Source organism: Pituophis catenifer, unplaced genomic scaffold (genome assembly GCF_029215685.1).
Source record: "Pituophis catenifer annectens isolate HBS135680 unplaced genomic scaffold, rPitCat1.0.hap2 SCAF_8, whole genome shotgun sequence".
Classification (NCBI taxonomy): domain Eukaryota; kingdom Metazoa; phylum Chordata; class Lepidosauria; order Squamata; family Colubridae; genus Pituophis; species Pituophis catenifer.
The window spans coordinates 61090389-61113719 of record NW_027256888.1 but is presented as its reverse complement, the minus strand read 5'-3'; the positions used below and the strand labels follow the sequence as shown (position 1 = coordinate 61113719).

At 39.5% G+C, this 23331-nt stretch overlaps 1 protein-coding gene across 3 annotated transcripts in view; it reads left to right on the top strand.

Annotated features, from left to right (window-relative positions):
* NPNT (nephronectin) overlaps positions 1-23331 on the top strand; it is an 81502-nt gene that overhangs the window by 28699 nt on the left and 29472 nt on the right. For 2 of the 3 annotated variants that reach the window (XM_070948375.1, XM_070948376.1), the window contains 3 exons: positions 7261-7353; positions 14512-14631; positions 16165-16284. In XM_070948375.1, the coding sequence (XP_070804476.1) occupies positions 7261-7353; positions 14512-14631; positions 16165-16284 (333 nt within the window). Of the gene's footprint in view, positions 1-3707; positions 3759-7260; positions 7354-14511; positions 14632-16164; positions 16285-23331 lie in introns of all 3 variants that reach the window. The other variant, XM_070948373.1, reaches the window with a different exon arrangement.

The following is a 23331-nucleotide window of genomic DNA, read 5'->3' as shown; positions in this document are numbered from 1 at the left end:
CATGGTTAATGATGCACACTTTGTAGTAAAAGCACAAAAAAAACACTCTCTGGCTTTTCAAGCATATTTCACATTAATACAAGTATCCTAAGAACATTTCATATGTTTTAAGGTCCACAGACATTGCAGATAGTCCTTGCTTTACCAATCATAATTTCAGTGACCATTTGAAATTATAACGGTTCTTAAAAGAAGATCTTGTGGTTTTTACAGTGATCATGATTTAGATCAGGGCTGTCAAACTTGTGACGACATGTCGTCACGTGACATATCACAACTTTCCCCCCTTGTTAAACTGGGGGTGGGCATGGCCAGTGTCGGATGCATCCAGCCCACGGGCCGTGAGTTTGACACCCCTGATATAGATGCTTGTCAACAATATGCATGTAGAATCTTGTGGTCATGTGATCGCCATTTGCAATGTTCACAGCAGTGGTGGGATGCAACTGGTTTAACAACTGGTTCAGTGAGCGTGCCTAACGCACTTGCGCGCAGCGTTCAAAATACAGCAATTTGAAGTTCAGCTGCTTATGTTCTAAGGCAGCCCTGGTTAGTAGAACAGCGGAGGCACAGAAATCAGCTGTGCTGTACGAATCAGCTGAGCCAGAAAGAAGGAAATAAAGGACAGGATAGGGCAGGTGGGCGGAGCCAGCTGATCGGCGCTACTGGTTTGCCCGAACCAGTCCAAACTGGCTGAATACAACCTCTGGTTCACAGCCACTTTGCAACAAGCAAATTTGATGGGGGAGCTAGTAGAAAGTTGCAAGTCAGTCACGTGATATCACACTTGATGACTATGCTACTTAATAATAGAGTTGCCGGCCCCTCATGTGGATGGTAAGCGAAGACTACCTGCGATCAGATTTAAAGACTTCATTGCCAGCCCAGAAATATAAGGCAATATATAGCAGGACTACAGTAGTTTGCCACAGTCAGAAAGCTGCTTTCAGCTTCAAAGAATGCTCATTTTCCACTTCTGTTCCTAAAATTACTTCCTAAGCCAACATTATGAAAACCCCTTTGATCATGAAAATGCTTCCAAAACACTGACTTTGCTTAACTACTTCACTAAAACGCAGACAAACTTTATAGGGAGCTTCATCAAAAAGAGCCCAGGAAACATTACAACTTAACCCTTTGCATGCTTCTGCCCTTTCGCTGCAGCTGCAGAAAAAAAAACAATGCTTGAGAAAATACTGTTTCTTTTTTATGCTTTGGGGCTAAAACTACTTGCTAAATTCTGCCCTTTCGAAATATTAATGTTCCTTTTAATGCATGTTTATTATTAACTGTGGAATTTGTTTTTGAGTGTTGCCAAAAGATATCACGGAAGGGGAAAACATTATTTTGGTGGGGAGAAGAATTGTTATGCTTTTTAATGCAATTCTGTATATTAATTTAAGGTAGCTTATTCTGAGAATCAGGTTTTTTGGCTCTGTTCATGGTCTGTTCCAGAGTATAAAACTTTTCCATTTCAAAAAAAAAAAAAAAAAGTACAATATGTGGTGATTATTTTCACTCTTTAAGTTTTAGTTCATGAATCTGAATCTGAATCTGAACAAATCTGTTTATGAATCTGAATCTGAAATATTATATGCTGAACTAATACAGAACTGCATTATTTTGTTTGCACAGAAAAGAATGAGATTCTGTTAATTCTTTTTTCCTCCTCTATAATGATATTTTGAAAAAGTCTGATGTACTTTGGAAAAATTTCAAAGGGAATATGCATTGCATTTTTAAGGAAACAGTATCCATTGTGACAAGATTTGTTCTCATTAGGAATTTTACTTTTCTGTTTTACTTTCATGATGCACAAGTAAACAAAAAGAGCAAGCAAACTCTCTTCATACATGAGAGGGAGGGAGAACAGGCAACTGCCTTTTCTTCGTTGCTGGTTCACATAACATTGGACCATGGTTTGCTATTCTGCCTAAACAAGGTCTAGGTCAGAACTTACTCTTTTTTCCCTAGATCTTGAATTACATTATTTTTAATAACTGAAATTGAAATTAAACTGAAATGCTACAGAGCTGTGGTGGTGCAGTGGTTAGAATGCAATATTGCATTCTGCCGACTGCCAGCGGTTTGATTGTCACAGTTCAAGGTTGACTCGGCCTTCCATCCTTCCGAGGTGGGCAAAATGAGGACCCAGATTGTTGGGGGCAATATGTTGATTCTGTAACTGCTTAGAGGGGACTGTAAAGCATTATGGAGTGGTATATAAATCCAAGCGCTGTTGCTATTGTGTTTCTTCTCTAGCATTTCAGTTTAATTTCAATTTTGGGACATCATGGCTTGAAAGGCTAAAATCATGCAATGCTACAACTGCAGCAAATTAGTTATTGCAGCCTTTTAAACTACTTTGGGTTGCATACCCCCTTGACTTTGGAGTGCCTTATTATCATTACTGCTAACATTTTTTTGATTTTTATCCTACTTTATCTCTAGGAGCTAAAGGTGAATTTTCATGGGCATCTTAGCATCAATTGATACTGGACCTTCCCAATTCTAGACAAACATCTTAACTCTTGGCTTTTTAATTATGACAAAGTTATGAATTGTTGAATAAGCCATAATAGCCTAGTTCAGGAAAAATACTAAAACATAAATCATAGTTTACAAACAACAGTGGTTAAATTCACATATCACACAAGCCAACACCAAACAAACAAAAAACCAATCCATAAACTGCTGTAATCCAAAGTATTAAAAATGCAACGAGTTTAATTATCAATTGCCTCACAATTGATAAACTATTCTACCAAAATTCCTAAATGAATGGCTGTGTTAATCTTTTACAGCAGAAACTGTCAAGGGATTTATGGCATCTTAGTAGTAACTAAGTTTGTTGTCTTGAGCTTTTGTGCACTTGTAGTCTCTAAGATGCCCAAAGATTCTAAATTTTTTTTTGTTAAATTTGTAAGTGATGTCAATTGGGCCAAAAATTGATGCTATAGTTGGATAGAAAAGGATACTGTTTCTTTAAAAGAAAAATTATTCTGAACATTTCAATTGCATTTGAACTGGGATTTTGGAATAGACTGTTTTACCACAGTGTATTGTGTGGTGAGATTAGGAAGTCTATTTCACTACCTTTGGAGTTTATTACCCTGTTTCCCCTGAAATAAGACATCCCCTGATAATAAGCCCGATTGGGCTTTTGAGCACATGCGCTAAAAGTAAGCCCCTCCACTGAAAATAAGCCCTCACTGAAAATATTTAAACATGTGCAGCTGGTCCCCGCCATTTCCTCTGGTTAGGGTTAGGGAGACAGACCTGGAAATCAGATAAGACGCCAAGAGGAGCCCAATCTTGCTCCACGTGCCCCAAAGTAATAAGACATCCCCGAAAATAAGGCCAAGCAATTATTTCGGGGTTCAAAAAATATAAGACAAGGTCTTATTTTCGGGGAAACATGGTAGGTCAAAAAGGAACCACATGACAATTTATTTTTGTTAATTTTTATACAAAATGTATCTCATTGCAAACTCTCATAGCAAATTAATGACATATAAGGTATTCTCTTTTTACATGTGTCCCAGTTTGTTTATTTTTTTGTTTCAGAAAAAAAAAAAAGAATGTTCAGTGTGTGTAAGTCTGTAGGAATGTAGCAAGTTGATAAAATCCCATCCAAGTTCACCCTCCTTTCAGGAATAATTTTTAAAAACAGCTTGAATTGCTTTTTATGGAAATTTGTTTTGCAGCTTTCTACATCTTAAGGCAGAGAATAGCCAGGATAAGGTGCCAACCCAAAGGTTAGCGGAACATATTTCTTAAAATAATTTTGGCACAACGGTGTTTTGAAGCTGTAACTAATAATTTCGGGAAATAACGTTTTATGTAAACTTAGGAGAAATATGTATTTATTTTGTTTATTATTTTAATACAATGAAACACTTTTTTTTTGAAGCATTCCCATACAGTGGAGGATTTCCTAACTAATATGAATCAATTGTGGCATCATTTTCAGTTTTATAGATAAGATATCGGGAAAATCTGTTTTACATTGTTTATCAATTTATAATTTTAAACAATGCTATACTGTAATATGGTTGTTTATTTCAGTGTTATTGTATGCAGATATCTATATGAATCACTGCCAGAAATAATGACCAAGCTAGCAATGTTGTATATCAGGGGTGTCAAACTTGATTTCATTCAGGGCCACATCAAGGATGTGTTTGACTTCAGGAGGCCAGGGTAGGCATCCCCAGCTTGACGTCACTCATGTCGGGGGTACAGGTGCTGGCCTGAGTGCTCTGCCAGTGAAAACAGGCTGCCGAGGTCCATTTTCAGCTGCAACGGCCTCCTGCAACCTTCTGCCAGTGAAAACGGAGTTCAGGAGGACCCTCCCAAATTCCGTTTTCACTGGCAGAGGGCCTGTGGGTGAGTCCTTCGCTGTTTCCAGGGTGGTCCCGCAGGCCAGATCTAAGCACCCCGCGGGCCAAATCTGGACCCCAGACCTTGCGTTTGACACCCCTGTTGTATATGCTTACCTGGGAATACTGTGAGACTTCTTTATGAGCAAATCTTGTTACGATTGCACTGCACCTCTATGTATGTTTCCTTATAAATATTTTTTATTGTATCTGGCTAGGTCCTATCTAGGTGTCCAAAATCCAGAGGAGAACATAGCATATGTGGTGTCCTGCTGGATTGTACCGTTGGCCCATCTAGTACAGCAGACTCTTCTCACACTTGCCAACCAACTACATGGGAAAGGCCACTATCTGCCCGCAGTTGGCCTTCAGTGGCAGTCACACTGCCATCAAACTAATAGCTCTTGATTCCTATGACATCTGCAACTGCCCAGTAACACACAATAGCTATGCTCAACCAGTGGCTTTCCAGATCTGTTAGGATTGAATTTCTAGCAGTTGCAGTCCCAACACACCTAGAAAGAACCACAGTGAGAAAACCCAGTGCGCATAAAATTAATCTAGCTGCACTGTGCCTTGATTTATGTAATACAGGTATATAACTCAAGACAAGATCCTCTGCTGTAGAATCTGAAATACATTTATTAATTCAATTAGAACTAATTGACAAGAGTTAAGAATATTTGTAATTACAATAGCACTTTAAGAGTTCCTGGGCAAATACCTATCTAGGCATTTACCTCACTAAAGAATTACTTCTCAATACGTTTCCTTCAGATTAAGGTATCCAACAGATTTGATATCTGGGTTATATTCCTGTGAAAGATTCTTTATACTATTCTTTTGATACATCCAAGTGAATATTGGAATTTGGCTTACAAGCATACAATTATGTATAGAATAGGGTTGCTACCACAAAGGGTGCCATTTGGACTGAATGTAAAATACCCAGTATTTTCTGGGGCAGGAGACTGCCTATGAGTGGAATGCCAGTCCCTATACTTCCACCTATATAGGATGTTACTATAATAATCATTCTTTAAAAAATTACATTGATATTTACCATAATAAAGAAGTTTAAATGAGGATTCTCTACAGGAATAATGTTGTTCCTTTATGGGCTATGTTGATAATTTTGAGATTTCTCCCAAGCTTCTAGTTGTTGCAGAAAATAGAGCAAGGAATTCTAGAATGGACTTCAGCCCAGGGCTTATCTGGGCTGAAGTCCATGCCCAGATATTTCAAGAGAAAATTAGATTTTAAGTTATCTGGATATTTCCAATTCTCAGGCCAAAATTATGGGTGGCTTTATTTCCAAATCAGTGTCAACCTCCCTTGTGGCAACTTGTTTGCTTGCCATAGTATTTGAGAATCTGCTTCAGACATTACTGTCTGAATAATTCCACTGAACTTTCTGGAGGCATTCCAATATTATGTACTACACTAAGGAATGTTCATCATATATTATCTTGATTTACGGCATAGATGTACTATTACATGAAAAATCCAAGTAGCTTAACTTCTGGGCATTGGAGGTATTTTTGTCCATGAAAATAACACTTTCAAAATGTAAAGCAGTGCATTATTTGCAGTGACTGGTTCATACACAATTCTAATCTAAAGTGGCAGTGATTTAACCAGTTGAAAATCTCTCTGGAATTCTAATGTCTGCTATATTTAAAATAGGCAGAATATTATTTTCCCTGCATTTGGCACTGTCATTCCAAGGTGATAGAAGAAAAGATTGCATATTGAACTGCTCAAAGATTAAAAACCACCTGCCTACAGTAAAGATTTCTGAAAGCATGTTAACAAACTGTAAATGTGCACTTCCAGCCATTGTAATTTTGGGATAATAAACTTATCTGGAATAAAGAATACCCTTGATAAGGTCATACATTCCATTTAAAATGTAATCAGTAAAACAAATTATTATTAGTTATATTAGTATTTCTTGTCAGCAAGCAAAGATTATCAGGTAGCTCCATAATTAGAAAGAACATTTAGTTTTCAGAGGTCAGTCCTTGCTTTAAATTGCTCCCACACTACAGTAATCCTTTAATCTGGAGGTATGATTCTTCATACAGTCATATTTACACAGCATTCTATTTTTTTCTGTTGTTCGTATCATATATATTGGGATGTTTTTGACAGAACTTGCCACCTTGTAAAATGCGAGCCTAACAAAGTGGCGTTGAAGGATAAGCTTACTTTGCATTTAATTAAAAGCAGTCTCCTTGCAGTTTCTGTTTATTCACCATGGCAGAAGGATTAGTTATGCACTAAAGGCTGCAACCTTATAGTAATTTTCTTGGGAGCAGCCTCTGCCTCCCCCACCCACTCAACTCAAGGAGTCTTAATTCTGACACTCTTGATTATCAACTTGCATTGGTTACAATTTTTTTATTTCTTTACATGGCAAAATATAGCTAAGATTTCATATTTAAATACATATACCACAAAAAGATGCTTCCTTTTTGTGGCAAAAAGATAACATTTTTTGGCAAGAGACCAGTTTTGTTTATGATTTTTTGTTATATAAATAACTCAGCTTTATTTTTTTTTTCCTTTGGGAAAATGTGTCTAGCGGTGGAGTTTTGTAGTAGAAACATACAGTACTGGAAGGCTGTACTACTTCACTGCTCTAACTCTAATAAAGGCTACTATTGAATATATTTTTATAACAATTAGTGAAGACTTGCTGTTCTATTTTTTAACTTCTCAAAATAATACAAAGTTAAAACAACAAGAACAATAAAAGCAGGTAACAAAATACAACAGCTACAAAGACCAGTGAAAATGTATTTAATATTTTTTTAATTTTGTGTGTATTTTGATTTGAAAGAAAAATAATAGCCTTCTTTTTGGGTATTCACAGCTGTTTGTCAACCTGGATGTAAGCATGGAGAATGTATTGGTCCAAACAAATGCAAATGTCATCCAGGATACACTGGGAAAATATGCAACCAAGGTAAGGAAACAAAAAAACGGAAAGAAAAACAAATAAAACTCAAACTCCTTTATGAAACTTCAGTTAATTGCTTTGTTTAATAGCTATTGCCTGGTCCTTATCAGAATTATAAAGGAAAAGTAATTTATATTTAAAATATCCTGATTACCCCAAATAGAAAAAGGGGGTATTTTTTTAAAGGGAAATCTACCTACTTTTTAGTAATCTTGGGACAGAAAAGGGGGGATTTTGGCAGGATATATGTGGCTTATGGGCCACACTATTTTCCTCCTTGGCCAATTTGAACTGAGTGAGAAATTGTATTATCTCTTAGAAAAATTTGTTCAAATTTTTGTTGCTGAGATCAGCCAAGCACAATCCTTTACAAATATTTAGAGTTTAAGCAAGCTGTGGGAACTTAACACAAATTGCTATTATCAGGACTCCTTTCTCAAAAAATAAGGAAAGAAACCCATATGCTAAAATAATTTAAATAGAAATAAAATTCATTCCATCAAATGAAGAAAAGTCCAACCAAGTGACACGTATGCCTGTTTATTCTCTGTTTTCAAGTGCTTAAAGGTGTAGTTACACTCATGAATTCTAATAAAGCTTTCTGAAGCTACTGATGGAAAATCAAATTAACATTTTAGAATATCTGACAGCTTGAGAAAGTTGGTGAAACAGGAAATGTGTTTCCTGGGAATTGTTTCCCACTTTCCATAGCTTAGTGAATTCTAAATGTTTTTAAAAACTTACTTGTTCAGATATATTAAACTTTGCCTGAAAGATTCTTGTGAGATCTCACATTTTGTCCTAGCCCAGTGATGGCTAACTTTTTCTGGACCGAGTGCCGAAAGTGCGCGTGTACGCATGTCCAAACCCCCAAAATGCAATGTGTGCATGGCCCCCTACAAGCTCCCTGCTCTCCCTGCATGCATGTGTGGCCCCCCAACCCGCCCCCCCCCAATGCACGCGCAACTCCCTCATGCACCCCAGCCCCCCTTGCATGCACATGCGGCCTCTCTGCACATGCCCTGCCCCCTGTGCATGCACGGCAGAGTCCCGAAGACCAGCTGACCAACTGAACTGGGGCAACGGCTCATGTACCATCAGAGAGGGCGCTTCGTGCCACCTCTGGCGTGCCATAGGTTCGCCATCACGGTCCTAGCCTCTTCCCTGCCTTATCCCCTCCCTCTCCCCTTCCCATAATACATCATATTGTTATATTTCCTTCTACTTTTGGTAGTATGACTAATGTTATACTGTAGCCTTCTTTCTAATCTAAGTAAGAATTGCCAAAAGTTTGGGGCTAAAGGAATTCCCAGAACTTTGGAAATTCTGAGTGCATGCAATGGGGCCTATCACAAAACTGTTTCTGTAGCAGGTACTCTCTACCACTTCAGCTTGTGTTTCTCTCTAAATTTAAGCTTTCAATTCATTTAAGTCTGAACTGTTGCACTGTGTATCATTGGTGGGTGCTCCAGTAGTAGATGTGCTCATCTGTTCAAATAATTTCTGACTTTGGATTTACAAGAAGATTCACCTTCTCAAGGTTTGTATAGCAGCGACTTCTCTATACCTCAGTTGAACATTCAGCTTTTTTAGGCAAATGCTGCAAATTCAGCTAGATTATCTCTTCCCCTGAATCTAAACTGCTGCTGCTCCTCTTTTAAAGAGAACCGAGATAGTTGAATGTAACATGCAAAAATGGTATTTCATCTAATAAAGTGCCATGTCATTTGACTTCTATTATGCCTTCTCCTTCATTGTGAAGCTGCACACCTGTTTGCAACCTCTGCACACTGGTCCAGTGAATCACCTTTTTTCACCACTGCGGAAGATCATGCCACATATTTGCCTTGGAGGGGTGAGGACAATCCTTTTATTTCAGGTGGTCCACCTGCACGGCTTCAATACCAATGGAAACCTCTTTTGCAAACAGGCTGAAAGGATAACAAACTCCTGGCTGCCACAAGGAAGCCTGCAATATAGGCAGCATGCAATTAGACTGAGCATTGACACTTCCTTAAGACGGTTACCCTACCTTCCAAACAATTCTCTTCCGCAACTTTCTTCCTGTGGTAGTTCTCCTGCTCAGAGCTTTTGAGATGTATGCTACTTTTTCTACACTCTTTTTTAATTGATAAAACGCTGCTTGCTTATATAAGATTAAGTAAACATCATAATTGTAATAATTGTTAATGTCTCTGGCAGCCTCTCTTCCAGGAACAGTAGTGCTAGTATTAGCATGTAAAATGCATGCACAATATAGTATGAGCAATGGCAATAATAATATAATTTACAGGCAATCCTGAAGCTTTAAAGGTTTACTGTAAACATCTCTTGACACATTTAAGAAAAAGGCTTATGATTGGCAGAAAATCCAGGATTTGATGCTCCATCTAGAGATTGAGAAGAACATAAGTAGAAAGTGCTACACCTGGATAATGTCAGACCTAGCAAATATCAAAAGATAAGAAAGACAACTATTGTATCCCTAAGATGCCGCAGAATAGGAAAACTTGAGCTGGAAGAATGGATAGATCTGATCTTTGATATATTTGATTAAGAGGTACAGCAGACTTCTTAGCGCTTTGCAATATATTATTCAAGAAGATAATTAGATTATTCTCAGAAGTCTGCTAGCTGTGACAATTGAGCAGGTCCTTGGTGCATTTTGTTTCAGATAGCACAATGTACATGGGACAATAGTAATCAGAGGCTGAATGCTTATAGGCCTGAAGTTCTATAGATGTTAGGGACGCGGAGGTTCAGTGGCTAAGATGCTGATCTTGTTGATCGAAAGGTCGGCAGTTCAGCGGTTCAAATCCCTAGTGCCGCATAACAGGGTGAGGTTCCGTTACTTGTCCCAGCTTCTGCCAACCTAGCAGTTCGAAAGCATGTAAAAAATGCAAGTAGAAAAATAGGGACCACCTTTGGTGGGAAGGTAACAGCGTTCCATGCACCTCTGGCATTGAGTCATGCCAGCCACATGACCACAGAGACGTCTTTGGACAGCACTGGCTCTTTGGCTTTGAAACTGAGATGAGCACCGCCCCCTAGAGTCGGGAACGACTAGCACATATGTGCGAGGGGAACCTTTACCTTTATCTTACTATAGATGTTAGGATTATACTTCTAGAAATCCCATCCAGTAGGGCTTTCTGGAGTCCCATCATATCTTGAGAGTAGCAAGTTCATTTAGAATAATGCTGCATGTTTGATAGAGTTTATTCAGAACATATGACTTTTGCAACAGGAAAACTATCAGACAGTGTGGCTTGTTAAGGGTTATTATATTGACTGGAACTATCACTCTCACAAGATTCAGGTTATAACCCATGTTAGTTATTAATTATAAATAATTAACCCGGGATCAATATTTTACCACATCTTCCGGTGTGGAAATTGTCCTTAAGGTTCTTTAAACATTTTTATTGTTACCTGCTGAACTGAGGGTAATAGCTCCTTTGTTTTCCGCTGCTGCACTTGCAGTCTGTAATTATCAGTGGGAGAATGGTCCCTACAGTTAGATCCCTTTGATGGTTGGGAAGATGGCTGTCTTGTCCCTAGCTGAACTTTTGTTTGGAGCATGTGCAGAAATATTGGCAGGCAAGAACAAAGAGAAGTTGAAAAGAATTTAAATATTGCAGAGTTGCCATGTCCTTCCACACCTCTGTGGGTGGATCTCAGCACTTATGATGCCTCCAAGCCTCATCCTGGAAGCACAGTTTCACTTCATCTAGCTGAAAGTGATTAAAAGTTTTGATTTTATGAAATCTGAAAAGCAGATTTATATTTCATTGTTAGAGGCAACTGTTATATCTCATTGTTAGATGTAACTGTTAAGTCTTCATTGTATGTTTTAGCTAGGAACTGCTCTGCAATGATAGCACATGTAAGCCCTTTGCTTTGTAAGAAAAGCATTAACCATTTCCTTTTCCTATAATGCAGTAGCTAAGCTTGGCAGCCTGCGCTTTTGAGACTGGCTTTTTTAAAGGGCTGCTTCAACCCCTAGCTTTCTCTATATATAGTTGTAATGATGACAATATTCCTATGTTATTATTTTAGTGGTACCCTTTTTGTGTGTATCTGTAGCCTCTGGTTATGAAGAAAAATGTCAGCGACCAACAAAAACAAAGCTTGCTAAAGCACTTCTCATTAAATTGTATTCAAAGTGCAAAGAAATATGGAAGACTGAAGTGGATTATTTTTAAAAAAGGTTTTGATAATTAATGTTTTTGTAACTTTTTGTTACATTCGATCCAACTTGCTAGATTTACCCTTTTTAGTTCATAGAGTGTTCTAAGCAATATGTTTATGGAACACATTTTCTGATCGTTTTGAAAAATGCAACATGTATGCCAGTTTATTAAAATACTAACACTTTTTTGGCTAAACTAATTACTGACGTGTTTAGCTCTAACTAGTCCTTCCCTTTATATAGTTTCCACTCTACTGGTATAACATCACTGGCTAAAACAGTGAGCTAAAATTGGAAACTTTGGGGACAAGAAAATGAAACTGTATCATAAAAATGTTTAATCTTGCCCTAATCATTCTTATTTCAATCTTAGGCAAACCTTGGAATTGAAGAAGAATGTGATATATCTTACAGTTTTGTGCGTGAATAGAGTTTAAAAACAAAACAAAACAGGGTTATATGGTGTAGATAACAACTATAACTAGTGTAGATTGGACAGGCTTCAAAATTAGTTCTGAGAGTGGCTGGCTTGTAATCGGAACGCTGCACAAGATTGTGTATTTCTAAAATGTGTATTCAGTGTATTTGTAAGGCAGGTGAAGATGTGTGCATTCCTGTTGCTTTGTCTGCATGGTTCACATAAAACAGGGTCCCCAAACTTGGCAGCTTTAAGACTTGTGGACATCAACTTCCAGAATTCTCCAGCCAGCAACTGGCTGGCCGGAGAATTCTGGGAGTTGATGTCCACAAGTCTTAAAGCTGCCAAGTTTGAAGACCTCTGACGTAAATGATCAAAGATACTGAGGTCACTGAAAAAAACACAACTCAGAGCAAAGGTTGCCCTCTGGTTATTGTATAAAACCCTTTGCGACCTTATGCCTGCCTTAATGGCCTTAAATTATATTCCGAATGCTCAAAATAAGTCTATGGCCCATTTATAGACAATTGTTTCTACTTGAGAAATCCCTTGCAGTGGAACATTTGATATTCATATTATTATCATACCATATTGCTGATAAAAATATTGTTGTATATATCCAATCTAAGAAAGCTGTTACAGAATGTAAACAGAAAGGCAGTTTATTAGAGATGTTGTTACAGTAAAACAGTTGGGTTTTTTAAAAAAAGGATTTTTTTTCTTTAATGAAATTATATTCTTTTAACAACCTTATAATCCCTTGCGGGGTGGAGTCGGGGCAACTGAATGGAGCTAGCAGAGTGTTTACTGGCCGGATGCCTTCCTGACGCCAATGCGCAGATATATTCTCATTCTGCCCAGAGAAAGAAATATCTGCCTCTACCAGGATTGAACCCACACACTCTGTGATTGATTTTTTCTTTTAATGACCCTTTAATCTCTTGCATCGGGTGGAGTAGGGACGACTAAACACAGCTCGAGCATTTACTGGCCAGATGCCTTTCCTGACACCTACGTGGAGTTCACAGCAGACAATTACTCATTGGCCCAGAGAGAGAAATATCTGCCGCTACCTAAGATCGAATTCACAGCCTTCTGATTGTGAGGCAAGAGCTCCACCTCTAGGCCACCACACCACTCCCTTTAATGAAGTTATATTGAGAACCCTAATTCAATGCTTCTAGCCTTTGAATGGAATACCAGTACAGAAACAATGAAGCTGATGTGGAACGTCCTATTTCCAGTGCAGTCTGCAAGATTTGAACCTTAAAACAATAAAATCCAAACTTTCGACTTCTTCTCAAAGTTACTGAATGAAGTCAGCAAAAATATACAGTTAATGTTTAATTAAATTAAGCAAGCAGTAAAAAGCTTAATGAAATAGTGTTAATATATTTCCCCTATTAAGATTTATTTTAACATTGTGCCCTAAAACTGCCAAAATCATTACATTCATGTACCAAACCATGTGTAGCAAACTGTGTCATAATCTACACTTTCTGAATCTGAAAAGTGTAAAAGTTTCAATAAACTATTGCATTTTTCCTACAATATATTGTATATATTCATATCTATTTACTAAATTTGGGTTATGTTGTCCAGTAATGATTAAATTCCTCATGACAACCACTTAACCAAAGTGAAGTTTTTTTCTAAAAAGAACATACTACATCAGTTTAACTAGACATAGTCATGGAAATCAAAATGTATGCTTGGTTCTAACAATAAATAACAGAACTAGAAATAAGAGCCTTGGTAGTACAGGGGTTTAAGGCACCCTGTTATTAAGCTTATTAAAACCAGCTGCCTGCAATTATTGCAGGGTTCGAATCTCGCCAAGGCTCAAGGTTGACTCAGCCTTCCATCCTTTCTAAGGTAGGTGAAATGAGGACCCAGTTTGTGGGGGCAATAAGCTGACTTTGTACAAATATACAAAAGGATGAAGGCTATTGCTGAACACATTGTAAGCCGCCCTGAGTCTTCAGAGAAGGGCGGCATATAAATCAAATTAAACAAACATTAAAAAAAAAAAAACTTCCATAAAAGACATTTTATTAGCATTTGTTATTGGGAATATTAGACAAAGGTAGTAAGCTTAAAACTATTCACTGCCTTAGCTCAGATGATGTCATTCTAAGATACTATGTGGCTTGCTTGGTTTATATATGTATGTATGTATCTATGTATGTATGTATGTATGTATTTTTCACATTTTTGACCTGCCCATTTCCTTCAAGAAGGGACTCTGGGCGGTGTACAATAAAACTTCAAAATATAAAAACAATATATAAAAAATAAAATTAAACAAGCAAACATTTACTGTATTAAACAAGCCAACATTTACTGCTTAAGATCCTGTACAAGCTAGCCCACTCTGGTCCATTCAACAAACTATAAATACATAAAAAAAAAAAAAAAACCTCAGCTACTATGTAATGCAGGCTCGTTTTTCTAAAAGAACTGACTTTGAAACTCCTAAAACTTCAAAATGCTTACATTTAATGTTTTCTTTGTTTTTATTTCTTCCTCCTCACTCTCCCTATATCCTATTTAGATCTCAATGAATGTGGATTGAAACCAAGGCCTTGCAAACATCGATGTATGAATACCTATGGAAGCTACAAATGTTATTGTCTAAATGGGTACATGCTTATGCCTGATGGATCCTGTTCTAGTAGGTTAACTTCTTATAGTTTCAATTTTTTTTTTACAGTGGAATTCCTTGGAAGCAGGAGTTAATTTGCCTTAAGCAAAGGATCTAGTAATGAGACCATAAAACAAAACAAAAAGAAGAAATAGCATTCCATTTGGTTTATTTTCACAAGATACAAGAGTCACTTTTGATGTGACTCACAATTGCCATATTTGGAATGCAATAACATAGCAAGAATTAATGATGTTTGTTAAGTTGCAATATTGCTGTCAGAATTCCATGGCCAGGTCTTGACAATAATTGATTAATCTTCTGACACAGATTGGCTTCTTAGTTTATCTTGGCAGTAGATACACATCTCCGCTAGGTATAAATATTTATTGCAGACAGTAATGAAACCATACAAAATAGTTAATCATTGTTGGTCAGACTACACAAATTATGTATATACATTCAATAATATAAATTTATTTCTTCTTCCTGCCCAACCCAAGAATTAATAGGCTCTTAATGTAGTGCTCGTAGCCTTGAACCCAAGGAATTCTATTATAATGACTGACATATTCGGCACGTAAACCGCTAACTACTGTCTACCCTCAAATCTATTCCCTATCTCTGACTTCCCCACCACCACCGTATGACTCACAAAATACTCGCCCTGTCCCTCTTTCTGGCTGTGAGGGATTGTCCCCTTCTTCCATCTCTATTTTCCTTTGTCCCCTTCTTCCATCTCTATTTTTCTCCTCCCCACTACACACATTTCAGTAATTTGACTTTCAGTCTCAGGTGAAACATTCCCTGTATTTCTCTCTGCAATTATTTCTCTTTTCCTGCTTCTTCTCAATCTTTATTCACCCTGATCAGAGTCAAAATCAGGTTTAAAAACTTTAAAGCTCAACCAATTAGGTAATTTTGACTTGAGAGGATATCAGAAACAGATCTACCAAAAGAGCTGATTTCTACTTTCTGCCAAGAATGTTCTGTGTCCTTGTAGCTTTTCCAAATATTCAGGCTTGCCCCACCTGTGCTGAATGTTTAAAATAACATACTACTCTAATTTTTCCTTTCTCCCAGAATACATTGGTACCTTGTTACTTAACTGCTTTGAAACTCATCAAATTTGGTACTCAATGCAGTATGACATGAAAATTTTGTCCTGGTATATTTCCCCCAACAATCTGGATCCTCATTTTACTGACTTCAAAAGAATGGAAGGCTGAGTCAACCTTGAGCTGTTCAGGAAGTGGGAATGCAGAGTTAGCCTGCAATACTGCATTCTAACCCCTGCACCATTACAAGTCTTAATAGTAGAAAGGAAGTTCCATGTTTCTATTATTAAAATAATAATAAATTTGACTACTATATTTTAGTACATCAGGGAAAAATAACAGAGTTTTGTCTGCAATCAGGAAGGAAAGATCTCAGCAAACTAAGCACAGCAATATTTCCATTGGCTTTTTCTGTTGGAAAAGTGCATGGCAACGCTATTTTAAAAATAACTTGACAGTGTGGAACATTCTGAAGCATTTGATTAGCATATTAATTTCTCCACAGATGCTCTCACGTGTTCAATGGCAAACTGTCAGTATGGCTGTGATGTGGTTAAGGGGGAAATACATTGTCGCTGTCCTTCACCAGGGTTACAGCTAGCACCAGATGGCAGAACATGCATTGGTGAGTCAAAAAAATTTTTTTTTTTTCTCTCTTCCACAAGATGTGGGAATTCTGGTCAGCCTTTCAGTATAAAGTTTGTTTGAAGGAGGGAATTTTAGAAACTAAAGAAGCCTTTATAACAGGGGTATCTAAGCTTGGCGACTTTAAGACATGATGGCTGGGGAATTTTGGGAGTTGAAGTTCACACACTTTAAAGTGGCCAAGGTTGGATATCCCTCCTTTATAATAATATATTTACTAGGTAACGTTAAGCACAAATCACACTTGTGTCAAAATAATATTCAAGCAAAGTCAAATTCTTAGAAACAACAGTTCTCTATTCCTTATATACTAGTGGGATTTTTTAAATATTCTTGGGCGTTAGAATTCTGTTAATTATTATGCATGTTGAACTTTTAAAACAATATAGAAGAATAAAATGGAAAAAAAGCATACTAACATTCTTAGAGTTAGTGATATCTGTAGTGAAAAAAGATTGGAAAAAAGTGTCATTTTTGTTTTAAATTCAATAATGATGTGGGGCGGAAAAAGAGAGAAGTAAAAAATCATTCCGGTTCTTGAAAATGTTAAATTACCTGAAAGATTTTTAAGAAGTATTATTTATTTATTGGTTCGATTTATATGCCGCCCTTTCTCCGGAGACTCAGGGCGGCTTACAATGCGTTAAGCAATAGCCTTCATACTTTTGTATATACCTGCTTAGTAGGGCTTTCGGCCCCCCCTAAGTGGTGTTCTTTTTTATACAAAGTCAGTTTATTGCCCCCACAATCCGGGTCCTCATTTTACCTACCTCAAAAGGATGGAAGGCTGAGTCAACCTTGAGCCTGGTGAGATTTGAACTTGCAGTAATTGCAGGCAGCTGGTGCTATTTAACAGCACTTTAGTCTGCTGTGCCACCAAGGCTCTTGGTGTAAAGAATCTTCATGGATTTTCAACAGCTCATTCAGAAATAGATTTTGGAAATAAAGAGCATTTTGCAACTGAAAGAATATAAAGGAGAACATCTCATGACCAGTGAAATGAATTTGTTCACTTTAAATATTATAGGAAATCATCACATCATTTTAAGTACTTTCTCCATATCACAATATTTATCGGAAGTAAAACTTAACTGTTTTTAGAAACTATTACAGAAATAGGTATCTGTTCCTATGATGATGCCAAAATGATGAAATGTGTGTTGGATCATCAAGACGAAATCGCTGCCTTTTTATACTTGTGTTGTGATGTAGTATGCAAGAAGCAGAGTTTGCTTTGGGATTGTATGGTTCATTTTATACCTTCCTCCTCATTGCTTCCTACTATGGCCATTTACAATTACAATGTGAACTTAAACTTCAGAAAGGCAGATTCTGACTGAAAATTGGGAAAAACTTGATGCTAAGGGCAGTTTGATAATGGACCAGTTTTGAAGGAACCATTCAGTGGGTTCCCTCAATTAAATGAAGTCATCTCTTAGAACCCTGGAGTTGTGCCTTCTTTGTAGCTGCCCTGCTTTCTGGAATGAGGTTCCTCCAAAGATACCCCCACCTGCTCTTGATTAATAGAGACATGAAGACATGACTCTTTATTTTTTTATTATTTGTCAAGCATGTATAAGATAACAGATATAAGTATAAACATGATTATGAGTAGAGGAAATGGATATGAATAAATGAGGACAGTAGGACAAGGACGGTAGGCACGTTGGTGCACTTATGCACGCCCCTTACAGACCTCTTAGGAATGGGATGAGGTCAACAGTAGACAGTCTAAGGTTAAAGTTTTGGGGGTTTGGGGAAGTAACCACAGAGTCAGGTAGTGCATTCCAGGCATTGACCACTCTGTTGCTAAAGTCATATTATCTGCAATTGAGTTTGGAGCAGTTTACCATAAGTTTGTATCTATTGTGTGCTTGTGTATTATTGTGATTGAAGCTGAAGTAGTCATTGACAGGTAGGACGTTGTAGCAGATAATTGATAAGCTTAGATCAGACCGAAGGCGGCGTAGTTCTAAGTTGTCTAAGCCCAAAATTTCAAGCCTGGTGGCATAAGGTATTCTGTTGTGAACAGAGGAGTGGAGGACTCTTTGGTGAGGAAAAGTGAAATCCCACTTTTCATCGCTCTAGCCCTCTTATATCTTTATTTTTTATTGATTTTATTGTAATTCCTTTGTGTGACTGTTATGAGCAGCCCAGAGTCATTTAGAATCAGATGGCATACAAGTTAAATTGTATGAGCCAAGGCTCAAGGTTGACTCAGCCTTCCATCCTTTCTAAGGTAGGTAAATAGAGGACCCAGTTGTGGGGGCAATAAGCTGACTTTGTATAAAATATACAAAGGATGAAGGCTACTGCTGAGCACATTGTAAGCCGCCCTGAGTCTCCGGAGAAGGGCGGCATATAAATCAAATTAAAAAAAAAATTATTGTGGTTGGTCGCACTGTTAGCCAAATTATATTATATACACAGCAATGTGAAATCAGAGTTGCCAGTTTTTTAGTTGGTATTGGTTTACCAAGTTCTTTCCAAGAACCTAGGATATCATAATGCATCGAGGCAGTATACTGTATGTACGGATCCAAGGAGTATGGCCTTTTGTAATTGACAGGTGGAAATTTTGTCAATACACTGATTTTCTAAGTGCTATCTAAGATTATTTATTATAGCACCCAGTGTGCCAAAAGCCACGGGGACCACCACAGCTGATTTATAGTCAGATGTTGTCACTTGATGGGGTTAATATTATTGTACTCAGACAGAAACTGGATAAAGATCTATCGCAGATATTTTCAGTTGGATTCATAATAAAGCAGGGAATTGAATTCAGTAGCCAAAATCCCTGCTTTCAGTGTTGTGAAATATATATATATATATATATATATATATATATATATATATATATATATATATATATATATATATATATATCATGAATGTATCTTTTTCATATATTGATCCCTAGAATCTGGTATGCATGGAGTCTTGGAAATGTTCTCTATAAATCATTATGTGAATTCATAGTTCCATTTTGTAATGGTTTCCAGAAACAATTAATAAAGATTTTGACAAGCATTATAGTTTGGGTATGTAACCTCCCAATGATTGGATTGAACCAATTCTTTTCAATAGCCATTTAGTGTCCTTGGCTGAATTTTATTTTCAGCATGGAGATCTGCCAATAAAGTTCACTTGTGCAACAGGATAAATTATAATAAATCAGAAGAAATTGTGCTTTTGAAGGATACTAGATTTTAGTTACCTCTTCCTAAATTAAACATTTCAGTGTCCTATTCTCCATTGAGAGTGGAGACAGCAGCCAGCGTGGGTAGTGCCCATCCAATCAGCTAGAAGGACTGAGCCTGCCAATTATTCTTAGTCCCGCCTCTGTTGCCGGGCAGGCCAGCTTTTGGCTCAGTCCTTCAGCGCTGGCTGGTGTGTGGGACTGCTCTCTGCTAAAAATCTACTTTTACCTCTTTTGTGTTGGATTTTCTTTGGTTTTCTTGACTTGGACTGTTTGACTATTCTCTGGTGATTCGATTTGAGCTTTATCTGCATTCTTCGGCTGACCTGGACTGTCCTGACATCGAGCTTGAAGGTTTTGTGAGTACTATAATAGGCCTCGTTAACATCGGCCTCCCCTGGCCTTGCCAGGGGCGTGGGATTCCTCTCCCTCTATCCTCTCAAGGAAGATCTTGTTTGTCCGGTAATCTGAGCTTCGAGGGACAGTCTCCCTATTAGGATCTCCTCATTCCCTTGTTTAATTCCGTTCCTGGCCCCCTTTTTGTGATCGGCAGTTTCGGCGGGCTTTCAATCAGTGGCGCCCGCCATTTTGGATTTCTAAATTTCAATCCGTTGGGGGGAGAGCACCAGTTTTGCGGCCTGCTAGCCTCATTTCCTCCTGGAACGCTCCTTTTGCGGCCGAATTACTTTAAAGATTTAAGAGTGGCGGGCCTATTTATTCTGCTGAGGAGCCTCGCGCCCCCACCTCTGCGCTTCTGCGGCTGGCTTCTGCGGCTTATTTGAAATTACCTCGTGGCCACTCTGCGCAATTTAATTGGATTGCTGGCTGCGCTCTGCAGCTGAGGGGCTTCGCGCCCCCCTCCCCCCCCCTTCGTTACTACAGAGGCCCTGATCCGGAGGCCTTCAATTCTGCCCAGTGGAGCTTTACGCCCCCTCTTTATTGCAGCCATTGTGGTTTGGGGCGCTGTCTGCCATAACAGACTAGTGGAGCTTCACGCCCCCGCTTGTGTTCTTGTTTTATAACGGTCACAAGATTGTGGCCTTGATTGGTCTATTGGCTGGATTGATTAATATTCTTCCTCCTGAGACGCTTCTACAGGCCCTCTCCCCTCCCACACCCTTCCAGGCCGTGGAGTTGCTACGCTCCCTTCTGATCTCTCTGACCTTGGTTTATAATAATTACTGACAGCTTATTCGAAGCTTCCTCGTGTGGAGTTCCTCTCGCTCCCTCTTATCTATTCAGAGTTGATAAGTGAGACACAGTCTGGTGTGTGAGGGGTTACCTATCTTATTGGCTTCCATGCCTAAGGCCCTTTCTAAGTCTAAGCACGGCCGTAAGGCCAGTGCAGGTAAAGTTGGCCAATCAGACTCCACGTCTGTTACCCAGCATTCTGCCATGGAAGATTCCAGATCTCATTCTAGAACTTCTCAATCCTCACGTTCTCATCACAAGTCGTCCACTCGTGACGTGTCATCCTCTTCTTCTAAAGTGGAAAAACGTAGAGACAAAGTTTTGACCAGGTTATGTGACAAGGCATGTGCCCAGTTGTCTCCATCCACTCTTCAACCTCCTGCCTCTTCTAATCAACCTCCAGTCGCCGTTCATTCGCCTTCTCCTGACCAGCTTTCCCTGCAAGATTGTCCAGTGACTATTTCCGAGGAAAATTTGTGGGGTCCTGACTCTGTTTCTCAACAGCCGGTGCCTGATCCAGCAATAGTACAGGAGGCTCCTTCATCTGACCCTGTTCCTGCCCGCTCCTTGGATCCTTCCATTCTTCCAGATCAGCTGCAACAAATGATCGAGGCGGCGGTTCAACGGTCCTTGGCCGCCCGTTCGGGCCTATCCAGTCGACATGGTTCGGTGAGAGAGACTTCCCCCTGTTCGGCTGGCCGCAGTGACGAAGGATGTTCACAGTCTGTTCGCTCCGCTTCTCCTACTTCTTCCCATTACAGCCATCCTTCAGCCTTCATCGATGAAGGAGATCCTGATTCCGACCTGTCGGAGGATGAGAACCTTCCCCCGGATCAGCCGGCTTTCACAGGTCTCTTTCCTCAAGCCTTGTTTAAATCGTTGCTCTTCAAGGCTGTCAATACGGCCCGTTTATCCTCTCCGAATGCGGATCCGGTACCTCCCTCGTCTTCCTCTGGATCTCTGGACCCGATGTTCGCGGAACCAGCTAGGCCTATAACATCCGTTCCTACTCCTCCCCTCTTTCTGGACGTCGTAAAACGACAGTGGGAATCTCCGGCTTCTGCTCCCCTACCTTCGGCTAATGACAAGAGAAATTTTCAAGTTTCCTCGGATCTGGAAGCGCTTCTTCAAATTCCTTCAGTGGATGCCCCGGTTGCAGCTCTTCTTCCTAACTCCAATGTTCCAGGCGAGCCGGACGAAAGCCTCCGTCCTGATGAACGCAGATCTGATCAGGTTCTTCAAAAGGCCTTTCAAAGCTCCTCCTGGGCGATTAAAGCTACCACTACAGCATCCTTCTTTAATCGAACAACGTTGCTTTGGCTGCGTCAGTTACAAGATAAGCTTGCCCCCGGAGATGCTCGTATCAGACAAGACTTGAATAAAATCGTAGCTGCCGTCCAATTTTCAGCTGATTCTACTCTGAACGCTGCCAGGTTTTCAGCGAAATCCCTAGCTTCATCAGTCACGGCTAGGCGTTTGTTGTATCTCCGTCACTGGCAGGCTGATGCCAGACATAAGTGGCGATTGGCCTCGGTCCCCTTTAAAGGCACGAAGCTTTTCGGGGATGCTTTAGATCCTTTCCTCACAGAAACCAGGGACAAAAAGAAGGTTTTAGCTGCTGTTTTCCGGAGAGGAGCGCCCCGTTTCTCACCCTACCCTTCTCGTTCTTACTCCAGAGGTGCGGATGGGGGGTCCTCCTCTTCTTCTCCCTTTCCCACCTTTAGGAGAGATGGGTCTTTCAGCAGGCAGAGGGGTTCCTCCGATAGATCATTCAGAGGACGTCCCTTTAACTTTAAGCGGCCCTTTCGAGGGGGAGGAGGTCGTTTCGCCCGATTGCCCTTTGGATCCTCCCATTGGCGGTAGATTGGGTCTCTTTGCCGCTATCTGGGAAGAATCCACCTCGGACAAGTGGGTCCACGCCACTTTAAGATCCGGCTTGGCCATTGAATTTGTTGCCCCCCCCTCACACCTTTGTCCGCTGTCCGATTTCTCGTAATCCAGTCAAGAAGTCCCTTATGGATTCATCGGTTCAGCATCTCCTGACCATCAGGGCTATCCAACCTGTGCCTCTCGGTCAAGAGGGTTCTGGATTCTATTCAAGGGTGTTTCTAGTCCCTAAGTCATCGGGGGGGTGGCGTCCCATTCTGGACCTCAAACTTTTAAACAGATACGTTGTGTACCGAAAATTTAAAATGCAATCATTAAAATCAATTCTGGACGGTGTTCGGAGGGGCGATCTCCTCTCCTCCATTGACCTAACCGAGGCCTACCTTCATATCCCTATCCTCCCTTCCCATAGACGGTTTTTAAGGTTTTGTTATGACGGGGCTCACTACCAATATAGGGCTCTCCCATTTGGCCTTTCTTCGGCCCCCCGCACCTTTACGAAGGTGTTGGCTTCCTTGGCGGCTCAACTCCATATCCGTTCAGTTCGTCTCCTGTGTTACTTAGATGATATTCTTTTGTTGTCCCCTTCTGTACAGCAAGCTGTTTTAGATATTCGTCTGACGGTTGAGACTCTGGTGGCTCACGGATTTTCTGTTAATTTGGAAAAGAGCCATCTCTCTCCCTCCACTAGATTAGTGCATTTGGGTGCCCTGATTGACTCTGTTCAGGGCAAAGTTTTTCTTTCTC